We start from the raw sequence: 12,681 nt of genomic DNA on the forward strand, positions 1-12,681 counted from the left end.
CGTGTTATTTTACATTTACATTTTACTCATTTAGCAGACGCTCTTATCCAGAGCGACTTACAGTTAGTGAGTGCATACATTATTTTTAAAAAGAATTCATACTGCCCCCCCTGGGCAGGTGCAGCAGAATGCTTATGTTACTATCTCCAACAGTGCAGTAGAATGTCTCGCAAATACAATACAAATGCACAAATAATCATTGTATGGTCAAGTTGTATCCAGTTTATGAATACATTATGGTTTTAATCAAATAAAAATAACTACATCAAATACAATTACCGGTATGCAAATGAGTCATTGTTTGTATTTTTGAATGATTATGAACTCCACATATCAATGAAAGAAAGCAGCCACGTTGTAAATACCTTCCCGTACACTAGATGGAAACCATACAGGAAACTCAGAAGAACAAGCAGATGATTTTCAAGCGAAGAAGACAAAATCGGTGATTGTCATCAATGTTATGTCACGGAGTTCCATATGAGTCGTTACTCCAACTGTAGGCCGCAAAAGGTAAATTCTAGACATTACTACATTTATTCCAATAAGCACATCGACATGTCAGTTTACCTCTCGTGAAGTTGTGCCTTCCTTTGCAACGTATGCTCCACTGTTTCCCAGTTGTATTGCTTACTAACCGGCTAACAATGTTTGCGGTTCTTATTAATGCATTGGATAACACCTGAGAGCAGGTGTTGTCAGCGAAGACCCCCTCAAAACAACTATTTTGTTCCATCTGATATATGTTGCCGGTGTATTGCCATTTACAGTAAAACTGCACACAACCGAATGACTGCCTTTGACCCTTAACGTAATTTGTCATCATGCCTTTGCACGTGCACTGTCCTTACTTATGAAACTACAGTAGCTAGCTAGCTGTATTTAGGCTATTGCTGTATTCAGCTAGGCCTATATCCTCAACTGGATCCAAGTGAAAACTGTTACTGACTGTACAAGCAAGTATTTATTTCAAGAAAGTATGTTTCCCTTGTCTCTGAGTCTCCTGACGGGTTTGGTGGAAATAAAAAGGGACTATCATAATGTCATCATCTTATCAGGGGCGACCACCCAGACCCAACCCTCCTTCTCCACTTAGATTAGAGGGAGACAGGCTACAACTCTGAGTCAGTCATCTATTTGATGAGTGAGACCCTGTCATATTGTTTTAGTCATGGCTTTTTGTAGCTAACTAAACTCAACTCCATGGTGAAGGAAGTTTCTGATGAACTCCACCAACAGAGTTGAGTAGGGACCAGGCTTTGTGGAATTCAGCTCCGACTACATCGATTCACCCAAGGTCAATACTTAAAAAAATAAAAATTATATAATACTTACCTTGTACCTATGTTTGTCGTCTGTAGTTGTGTGCCTTTCTTTGTTTGCTGAAGTCCATACTTTTTTTTTCACAATACAACCACAATACAACCACAGACCGTTTCCACATTTTCTATTGCTCTAAGATTGTTCTAAAGCTTACATTACCTTGCATAATCTGAGATTCAATTGGCACAAGAGATACCATTTTAGAGCAACAGAAACAAGGAAACGGTCGGTGGTTGTATTTGACGAACGTTTAATGAAAAAGTATGGATTTCAGCAAACAAAGGCACTCAACTACAGAGGACATGCATATGTACAAGGTAAGTGTTTAACAATTTACATTTTTTGAAGAATCTATGTAGTCATAGCTGAATTCCACAAACCCTCGTCACTGCTTCACCCCGTGGGGAAGATCATCTTCAAAAACATACTTCATCATTGGGTCAAGTAGGCTTGGCTAGGCCTCTTGACAGTTACCGGTCTGACAGTGTGCAGCTGTCCTTGTTTCCTCCCACTTTAACCAAAGCTAAGCTTGGTCCCTTCACTGAAGTTTCTACTAACATTACTTGGCTTGCTCAGTTGCTCTTAATGCCATGCATACATTGATGTTTGAGGGATTTGTGTGGTACAGAATAGACACTACAGCCCTGTTATGTCCCATTGCACAGAGCTGGGCATCCTAGGGCTGAATGCAGAAGACAGTGGCTGTCCTGGGAGGGGGGATAGGGGGCCTGTCTGCCTGCTTCCACCTCAGCAAGTGCCCCCAGGTCTCCAAGGTAAATACCATTACCACAACTACCTCCACATATCCTGCAGGTACGCTACATCTCTACTGTAAGGCCAAACATACTGTAATTAAGCTGTTATTACACTATTATGAGATGCCCACTAGGGCCTGCACAGGAACAACATTAGATTAATACAGTTGAAGTCAGAAGTTTACATACTCTTAGGTTGGAGTCATTAAAACTTGTTTTTCAACCACTCCACACATTTCTTGTTAACAAACTATAGTTTTGGCAAGTCGGTTAGGATATGTACTTTGTGCATGACACAAGTAATTTTTCCAACAATTGTTTACAGACAGATTATTTCACTTATAATTCACTGTATCACAATTCCAGTGGGTCAGAAGTTTACATACACTAAGTTGACTGTGCCTTTAAACAGCTTGGAAAATTCCAGAAAATGATGTCATCATGGCTTTAGAAGCTTCTGATAGGGTAATTGACATCATTTGAGTCAATTGGAGGTGTACCTGTGGATGTATTTCAAGGCCTACCTTCAAACTCAGTGCCTCTTTGCTTGACATCATGGGAGGGAAAATCAAGAGAAATCGGCCAAGACCTCAGAAAAACAATTGTAGACCTCCACAAGTCTGCTCTTGATAAGAGCGTCTGCTAAATGACTAAAATGTCAAAAAGTCTGGTTCATCCTTGGGAGCAATTTCCAAACGCCTGAAGGTACCACGTTCATCTGTACAAACAATAGTACCCAAGTATAAACACCATGGGACCACGCAGCCGTCATACCGCTCAGGAAGGAGACACATTCTGTCTCCTAGAGATGAACGTACTTTGGTGCGAAAAGTGCAAATCAATTCCAGAACAACAGCAAAGGACCTTGTGAAGATGCTGGAGGAAACATGTACAAAAGTATCTATATCCATGGTAAAACGAGTCCTATATCGACATAACCTGAAAGGCCACTCAGCAAGGAAGAAGCCACTGCTCCAAAACCGCCATAAAAAAGCCAGATTATGGTTTGCAACTGCACATGGGGACAAAGATCGTACTTTTTGGAGAAATGTCCTCTGGTCTGATGAAACAAAAATAGAACTGTTTGGCCATAATGACCATCATTATGTTTGGAGGAAAAAGGGGGGTGGCTTGCAAGCCGAAGAACACCATCCCAACCGTGAAGCACTAGGGTGGCAGCATCATGCTGTGGGGGTGCTTTGCTGCAGGAGGGACTGGTGCACTTCACAAAATAGATGGCATCATGAGGAAGGAAAAATATGTGGATATATTGAAGCAACATCTCAAGACATCAGTCAGGAAGTTAAAGCTTGGTCGCAAATGGGTCTTCCAAATGGACAATGACCTCAAGCATACTTCCAAAGTTGTGCCAAAATGGCTTAAGGACAACAAAGTCAAGGTATTGGAGTGGGCATCACAAAGCCCTGACCTCAATCCTATAGAACATTTGTGGGCAGAACTGAAAAACGTGTGCGAGCAAGGGGGCCTACAAACCTGACTCAGTTACACCAGCTCTGTCAGGAGGAATGGGCCAAAATTCACCCAACTTATTGTGGGAAGCTTGTGGAAGGCTACCCGAAACGTTTGACCCAAGTTAAACAATTTAAAGGCAATGCTACCAAATACTAATTGAGTGTATGTAAACGTCTGACCCACTGGGAATGTGATGAAATAAATAAAAGCTGAAATAAATCATTCTCTCTAATATTATTCGGACATTTCACATTCTGAAAATAAAGTGGTGATCCTAACTGACCTAAGACAGGACATTTTTACATTTTAGTCATTTAGCAGACGCTCTTATCCAGAGCGACTTACAGTTAGTGAGTGCATACATTTTTTATTTTTTCATACTGGCCCCCCGTGGGGATTAAATGTCAGGAATTGTGAAAAACTGAGTTTAAATGTATTTGGCTAAGGTGTATGTAAACTTCCGACTTCAACTGTATGTCTGTCTGTGTAGATAGTGCTGCTGGAGGGGGATGGACGGTTCGGAGGTTGGCTGAGCTCAACTCGTAGGGAGGATGGAGCTGTGTTTGAACATGGACCTAGAGGGATACGACCTGCAGGAGCCGTGGGCCGAAACACACTCAACATGGTAGGCACTGTAAAGAGTTTGTGTGTCGTGTGTCGTGTGTCGTGTGTGTGTGTGTGTGTGTGTGTGTGTGTGTGTGTGTGTGTGTGTGTGTGTGTAGGTAAAAACCGAAGTCTGTTTTCTACAGGTGGAAGAGTTGGGGCTGGAGAGCGAGGTCCTCCCAGTCACCCATGATCACGTGGCCTCTAAGAATCGTTACCTCTACGTGGGAGGCCAGCTACACAAGATGCCTTCTGGCTTAGGGTAAGGGGGAGTAAGGAGGAGGGATAAAATAGTACTACGTTAGACACAAACAGCTGACTGTCACCAAAGACCTCACATACAGTAGGCCTACTATTTTCATGCATTCACAACATGGTGAAATGAATCAACTGTAGGTAGTTTGTCTATCCAAGTCACCCTGCCTCTCTCTCTCTCCATCCAGTGGAGTAGTGCGTACAGTCCCTCCGTTCTCTCGTCCTCTGGTCCAGAGCGTACTGAAGGAGATACTGGTCAGCAGAGGGAAGGAGGACGATGAGTCTGTTCATTCCTTTGTGTCAAGAAGGCTGGGCACTGAGGTGAGAGATGGCATTTAAACAAACAAACCAAAAAAAATACATATTTGACATTTTAGTCATTTAGCAGACGCTCTTATCCAGAGCGACTTACAGTTAGTGAGTGCATACATTATTTTAATTTAATTTTTTTATACTGTCCCCCCGTGGGAATCGAACCCACAACCCTGGTGTTGCAAGCACCATGCTCTACCAACTGAGCTACACGGGGCCCAATGATGTCCACACAACTTCCACATCAGTTCAGAGTGACAGTATGCTCCTCTTCTATCTCTGCAGCTTGCAGACATCGCCATCGACAGCCTGTGCAGGGGAGTGTTTGCAGGGGACTGCAGGAAGCTGAGTGTGCGCTCTTGTCTCCCGCCCCTCTACAATGCAGAGAAGGCCAGAGGTTCCATCGTCCTGGGCATGTTGATGGGCTCAGGTGAGAGAGAGTCCGCTACCATACTGAAGCTACATAGGAATTCTAAGAGTCTTAAATGTCCCCATAACAGTCATATTGCTGACCTGTCTAATTTGAGTAGATAAATAACAAGTGTGACTGTCCCCCCAGGCCCTGGACCAGACATACCCCCCTCTGCCCTGGCCAAAAGGGCCGCTCAGGAGAAGTGGGCCCAGTGGTCCCTGAAGAGGGGCTTACAGAACCTTCCAGAAGCCCTGGAGGAGAGGATGAGGAATGGGGGACGTGTAGAGGTGCACAGAGACACCCCTGTGAGGGGGCTAAGTACTAATGGCACTGGCTGGGAGGTGAGACTGCTGCAGACCTGGGGGTTGGGACACACATGTATGTGTACTGCCATTGCACTGGAATTGTGGTGGTATATGTATATTTTTAAGTTATTAAATCCAGTAAATGAATCAACTGATGTCTGTGCAATGGATTTTTAACACAGATTCAACTGGAGGACGGCACCATCAAAGCTGATTATATCATTGCTGCTCTACCCGCAAAAGGTAAATTAACTTTTACTAAACTTGACCTCTGAACCTACAATTTTTACCTTCAAACAGTGATTCTAAATTTAGTTCCTGCACTTCTGCCTTTGGACCTGGAAGCCTGTGTGGTTGGTCTTCAGTTGTGTGTGTGTGTGTTGTTTTAGCTCTGGCCTCAGCACTGCCCTCTGCTGCACAGCCCCTGTCACAGCAGCTACGGGAGATTGCCACGGTGACCGTTGCCGTGGTAAACCTGGAGTACGAGGGTTCCATCCTGCCTGTCACGGTGAGAACACTCATTGAGAATGAAGTGATTTGTGTTGGAAGATTCTCCGTTATTTTCAGAATGTGTGTGTGTATCTAATGTGAGTGTTGTCTTGCGTGGCCTCAGGGCTTTGGCCACCTGGTGCCATCCTCAGAAGACAGAGGGCTCCTAGGGGTGGTCTACGACTCTGTAGCCTTCCCCCAGCACAACCGCACTGGAGGACCCACCACCAGACTAACAGTAAGAGACACACACAATATGTATGTACTGTATTCTCTCTCTCACTCACACACACAATTACATAATGTGTGTGTCATAGGCCGTGCAAGAATGCTTTCCTATGTTAATAATGCACAGCATGGCAGGGACCAACCTTCCATGTATAAACCACAGTGGAACCCATCAAGATAATCAGGGTTACGCTCAGTGTAAATGAGGATGGCAGATCCCCAAGTCCCTTACGTTCACAGTCCAGCCTCAGCCTCAGCCTCAGTCAGGCCTATGGGGTCATGTCACAGGGAGGTGGTGGAGGGAGTTTTCTGTTTGGAATACCCTGGTGTGGAAGACATGTAACTAACTGCAAATAGCCTCTGGTGCTATGTGACTTGACTTCTACAACAAATGTCACTACATTATTGATGTTCCTCCTTGCCTTGTTAAGACTTTTTTTGTTTACTGGGCAGATGCCTGTTTCTCTAGACACGTTAGTTTATGCAAACAGCCAAGCTGCCTGCCAAGGAAAATACGGTGCAGCCATCCGTGGGACTACGTCTCAGTAGCCCTGAATGAGGCTGTTGTGGAATGTTGTTCCATTTCTTCAGCTATGGTCTTATAGGTCCTTTAGGACAAAGGATGTTTGATGATGAATTTATTATTTAACTGGCTGGCAGACAGACAGTTCTCTAAATCAGGGTTTCCCAAACTCAATTCTGGGGTCTCCCCTGGGTGTATGCTTTGGTTTTTGTCCTAGCAGTACACAGCTGATTAAAATAACCAACACATCATCAAGCTTTGATTATTTGAATCTGCTGTGTAGTGCTAGGGCAAAAACCAAAATGTAGGACCGAGTTTAGGAAACCCTGCTCTAAATGGTTGTGGTCATGGCCTTAGTGTGGACCGTCTGTGTTCCCTAGGTGATGATGGGCGGGGCCTGGTTCCAGGAAGTGTTTGGGAATCCAGAGGAAGTGACAGAGCAGCTCCTCCTGGAGAGGGCCACTCAGGCCGTGACATCACACCTGGGCGTTACCACACCACCTATCTGGAGCGTCGTTGCACTACTCAAGGTAAGACGTGCGTGTGAGCGAGCGAACTGTTTCAGATGTCTTCATTTGTGTTTCAAGAGACTTGAATCTAAAGCCTCTTCTTAACCACTATGTGCCACCAGAGGTCCTCATTGGGCCCTGTATTCAGTTAGTATTCGAACCAACCAACCATGTATTCAGTTGAGCTCCACTATGTCATAACTTAGCCCTGTCACAGGGGAGCAAGAGTGGAGCAAACAGATCAACAAGCCTGTTGATGATCACTATCTCAGCAGATGGATGGCTCCTCTCTGTTTATGCACCGGTCTTTCTCCCTCATTCCCTCTATGGAAGTGGATAGGCAGGATGGAGAGAGGCACTGGGGTGTTAGATCCTCTTCCCCTACTCCTAAACACACACCTTCACAGACACACACTACCCCAAGTCAGCTGCATCAGTATTCATAGTGCTGCATCTCCCTGTTTCTAGCTCAAATCCTAATGTTTCCCTTGCACCAAGTCATTCCCGCTGTTGTATGCTCAAAGATTTTCTTGTCATTTATTTCAACAGCAACAACAAGTCCTTTTCCATTTGTGTTATCTCTCTCTGCGCTCCCATGTCAACCAACAACCAGGCAGCAGAGATAGCAGGAAGTTTTGACTGAGACAAATAGTTCAATTTGAATGGTATGGTCTGTATAGATAGACTGACGTGATAATCACTTCCGAACTGACACTAGGTGAACAAATGTTCTATTTTTAAATTTGTTGACAGTCTGGATGGATTCATCATTCACGGCTGTCTTCCATAAATTAGAGCTGAGTGCCTGCTTTCCTGTCCAGTCACTCTTAGTTTTAACGTCCTCTACCATTTATTTGTAGGCTGGTCCCAGGTCTGTATCTGCTTAGCCAACTCCTTGTCATTACGAAGATGGTTAAGAGATGGCTTAAGCTCATACAGGTCTGGGATCAGGACAGCTAATATAATTGTCTTAATATGTCATTTATCTCCTCTAGAACTGCATTCCTCAATATTACCTTGGACACTGGAAACGACTTGGTAAGATGGGGACAGTCTTCATTTAATAGATATAGATTTGACTTTTGCTATTGTGCTGGGTATCTCTGATTATGTGTGTTCTGTCTTATCTCTGTGCCCTGTACTGAAAAATAGGTTAAATATTTTTAAATATAGAAATCTACCGTATATCTGTTGATTTGACCATGTGTTTATATCAACAGAAAATATGAGACAATACATCAAAGACCACAATCTAACCCTTAGTCTGGCCGGGTCCTCTTATGATGGCGTCTCGGTCAATGATGTAATCTTCAGTGGACGGACGGCAGCAGAGGGCCTTGTGGGAAAAGTCTAACCGGATGTTCAGGTTCCAACCATGGATATAAGCTTATATTGTGAAAGAGATCTTGTTTTTTTCCTCATCACATTAGTTTTGGTTTTACTGTACATACAACTTACTAGTCACCCTCTGCATTTAAGCCTTCTGCAAAGGGATGTCATTTTCGCGCAATATTCCTGATTTATAAGCAGCATATTTAAGAAGTTTTCCATTTCCATCTCATTTGGACAAAGCACAGCTTGAACCACCAGAGATGATTCTATCAGATACAAACCTCTGTCAGAGACATCACCACTAGCCTGAAAAACACAGGTAACCCACAGAACAGTTCTCATTGTAATAAGATCATCTCGTTTTTGAAATAGAGTGCTGGATGAAAGTCATATGTACTCACTACGTAAAATGTAACCACAATCGGAACTGTTTTAGGGTGATCTGTCCCTGTAAGCTTAATTCAAGGATTTCATTTTCAACGCAGTAGTTCAGAATGTAGAGTAACATTTTAAATTCAGGATGAGATTTCATATTTTAGTTATGGTGCCTTTTTGCTAACAGAAATCACCACCCCTTCATGAATGTACAGGCATATTTGATGTGGGAGACATGTTAAAGATGTGATAATCAGTGGTGTGTATATCCCTACTCCATTGTGTCTGCTCAGGTGTTATGAAGTAACCTCATGTAATGCAATTGTCCTTTCCGGCCATCTGTTTTTTACCCTATCCTTTTTGTGAATATAGCAGACAAAAATCCATTATTATTATGGTAAAGAATGTGCTCATATGTTTCATCACCATGGTAACAGAACTGCACAGACTCTGATGTGATGATCTCCATATGGTGATCAATCTTGTATTTGGAATCTAATTACGATAAAGGAAACTTTAATTTATAGAGTGTAAGTACAGTGGCAAGGGGATGGTTTGATAATGTATTTTTATACACATGTTTATTAAATCAAACTTTATTATTTGGAGAATGTTGCAGAGCAATAAATATGATGCTTTATCATCTTGTTGTCTATGTCATAGACTGTCTCAGTGAAGGATAAAGTGTCTGTAAAAAAAAAAAACTGGATATTTTTTGTCTTCAACTGACAGTGAATACCAATATGTTCTACTACCCAACACCCATAGCCAGGGTCAGAGGAAAGATCCTGCTGAGAAACGGCTTTACAACAGAGTGAGCTGATGCCAGATTTAGGCCACAAGTCACTTCCCTCTGTGATCTGCTTCACAGAATGAAATAAGAAAGCAACTTGAGGCCTTGAAAGTCAGTCGCATAAACGAGAGAGCGAGCAGGAGAGAGAGAGCGCTTTTCTCTCTCTGCTGCCTCTCCTTCAAGCTCTCTTACGCACAGTTTAGACGCCAAACTTATGGCGAGTCTAACTGAATAGAAATGAAGAGCGGCCTGGCACGGTTAAGAGCTTTGCTTGACATACCAATTGGTTTCATACAACCGCTCTCAACACTGGAGCAGACTTCCTCATTGGTTTTGGGTGGAATTCAGGCATAACAGCGGCCTCTCACAGAAGTCCTCCACCTGCGAATCTGAGACAATTATTTTTTCCCCGTTGTGGGTGTGGTAGCGAAGCAACCTTTATTTGCATGCAATTAACATATATTAATATACATGACCATTTCTGCCGACAGTGGAATAACTGCTCTGGTGCGCTGCATGAAAAAGAGGCGTGCTTCACCAGTACCCCGCCGAAAGAGCAGCAGAGGCTGCCGAACTATCATCAAAAGTCAAAAGAGGCACACTTAATGGTTTCAGACGGCACGCATGCCGCGTTCAAAACAACTGGGAAGTCGGAAATTTCTGACTTCAGTGCGTTCAAGACAATTGGGAACTCCCCCCCCCAAACAAAAACAAAAAACGAGCTCTGACTTGGAAAATCGTTTTGAACAGTCATCTATGTCGGAAACTCTGGCATCTTTCTAGAACTCTGACATCCCGACCATGATTTGACCTCATTTTTCATTTTTCCTGAGCTCCTTGAAAGCACCATCTATCACCGCACTTTCAAAAAGAAAGTGACGTATTTTATTTTTTTGTTCTTTCTTTTTGTGTGTACTTTTTACCCCTTTTTCTCCCCAATTGGTAGTTAGTCTTGTCCCATCGTTGCAACTCCCGTGCGGACTCGGGAGAGGCAAAGGTCGAGAGCCATGCGTCCTCCGAAACACGACCCCGCCAAGCCGCACTGCTTCTTGACACACTGCTCGCTTAACCCGGAAGCCAGCCGCACCAATGTGTCGGAGGAAAGGACATCCCAGCCGGCCAAACCCTCCCCTAAACCGGACAGCGCTGGGCCAATTGTGCGCCGCCTCATGGGTCTCCCGGTCGCAGCCTGCTGCGATACAGCTCGAGATCGAACCCGGATCTGTAGTGACGCCTCTAGCACTGATCAGTGCCTTAGACCGCTGTGCCACTCGGGAGGCCCGTATCTTCTTTTTAATCGAGTTCTCACCTTTCGATGCTTAGCGCGCTGTGTTTTAGGGACCACCCGCTGTAGACGTCTGAATGATGACATTTTTCACACGATTCTACGTATAAAAATCGGTGCCCAAATTATGTTCCGAGGTGCTAAGTACTCACGGCCAGCAACCACTATTGGTGTGTCTGAACCTTTAGGTGACAGCCCCATTGTGTTGGTTGTCTAGGCTGACAACAGCAATGCCCCCAAATGAATCACTTACAGTATTTATTGTACTCAAGTCATTATTCTTCCAATTCTACTTTGTTGAACAACATTGACGTGAGTGTTCTTCCTGTAGCAGTAATAATACATTTAATAATGCATTTTGATAATGCAATTTGAATTCTTGTATTTGATGTATATTGATAACTGGGTAATGGAAGGCCTTTGCTGCTATAACAGCCTCCACTCTTCTGGGAAGGCTTTCCACTAGATGTTGAAACATTGCTGCAGGGACTTAATTCCATTCAGCCACGAGCATGAGTGAGGTCAGGCACTGATGTTGGGCGATTAGGCTTGGCTCGCAGTCGGCGTACCAATTCATCCCAAAGGTGTTCGATGGAGTTGAGGTCAGGGCTCTGTGCAGGCCAGTCAAGTTCTTCCTCACCGATCTCGACAAACCATTTCTGTATGGACCTCGCTCTGTGCATGGGGACAGTGTCATGTTGGAACAGGAAAAGGCCTTCCCAAAAATTGGAAGCACAGAATCGTCTAGAATGTCATTGTATGCTGTAGTGTTAAGATTTCCCTTCACTGGAACTAAGGGGCGTAGCCCGAACCATGAAAAACAGCCCCAGACCATTATCCCTCCTCCACCAAACTTTACAGTTGGCAATTGGGGCAGGTAGCGTTCTCCTGGCATCCGCCAAACCCAGATTTGTCCGTCGGACTGCCAGATGGTGAAGTGTGATCCATCACTCCAGAGAACGCGTTTCCACTGCTCCAGAGTCCAATGGCGGCGAGCTTTACACCACTCCAGCCGACGCTTGGCATTGCGCATGGTGATCTTAGGCTTGTGTGCGGCTGCTCGGCCATGGAAACCCATTTCATGAAGCTACCAACTAACAGTTTTTGTGCTGACGTTGTTTCCAGAAGCAGTTTGAAACTCGATAGGGAGTGTTGCAACCGAGGACAGATTATTTTTACGTGCTTCAGCACTCAGCGGTCCCGTTCTGTGAGCTTGTGTGGCCTACCACTTCGCAGCTGAGCCGTTGTTGCTCCTAGACATTTCCACTTCACAAGAATAGCATTTACAGTTGACCGGGGCAGCTCTAGCAGGGCAGAAATTTGACGAACTGACTTGTTGGAAAGGTGGCATCCTATGACGGTGCCACGTTGAAAGTCACTGAGCTCTTCAGTAAGGCCATTCTACTGCCAATGTTTGTCTATGGAGATTGCATGGCTGTGTGCTCGATTTTATACACCTGTAAACGGGTATGGCTGAAATAGCCAAATCTACTAATTTGAAGTGTATTACAGGTCAGTGACACAATTTTTCAATTCCGTAGTTCCTGCTTGTTTATCATCCCTTGGGCGCTGGCTTCTAAATGAAAAGAGACGAGCATATTGCCACAGCCGATTCACTGTAGGAATGTGACATGGTGGCGGGGTAGAACGTGGAACGGCATGAAAGGGGCCCTAAATTATTGTTGAATCGTTTGATGTTTGACAGTCTT

General features: G+C 44.2%; 1 protein-coding gene across 1 annotated transcript; it reads left to right on the top strand.

Moving 5' to 3' along the window:
• Positions 1-425: 425 nt before the first annotated feature.
• Positions 426-9,539, top strand: ppox (protoporphyrinogen oxidase). Its single transcript, XM_084175352.1, has 13 exons — positions 426-513; positions 1,989-2,096; positions 4,042-4,176; positions 4,301-4,416; positions 4,598-4,730; positions 5,007-5,151; positions 5,281-5,474; positions 5,621-5,681; positions 5,828-5,946; positions 6,052-6,165; positions 7,059-7,208; positions 8,183-8,225; positions 8,408-9,539. The coding sequence occupies exons 2-13, from the start codon at positions 2,010-2,012 to the stop codon at positions 8,539-8,541; spliced, it is 1,431 nt and encodes a 476-aa protein (XP_084031478.1). The 5' UTR covers positions 426-513; positions 1,989-2,009; the 3' UTR covers positions 8,542-9,539.
• The last annotated feature ends 3,142 nt before the right edge of the window (positions 9,540-12,681 follow it).

Source organism: Coregonus lavaretus (genome assembly GCF_964263955.1).
Source record: "Coregonus lavaretus genome assembly, chromosome: 13".
In the NCBI taxonomy this organism is placed as follows: domain Eukaryota; kingdom Metazoa; phylum Chordata; class Actinopteri; order Salmoniformes; family Salmonidae; genus Coregonus; species Coregonus lavaretus.

What these genes read in the sequence shown, in the direction of transcription:
- ppox (XM_084175352.1), top strand. Translation starts at nt 2,010, where the DNA reads ATGCAGAAGACAGTGGCTGTCCTGGGAGGGGGGATAGGGGGCCTGTCT. An exon ending in GCCGAAACACACTCAACATG is followed by an intron (nt 4,177 to 4,300) that starts GTAGGCACTGTA and finishes TGTTTTCTACAG; the next exon opens with GTGGAAGAGTTGGGGCTGGA. An exon ending in AAGATGCCTTCTGGCTTAGG is followed by an intron (nt 4,417 to 4,597) that starts GTAAGGGGGAGT and finishes CTCTCCATCCAG; the next exon opens with TGGAGTAGTGCGTACAGTCC.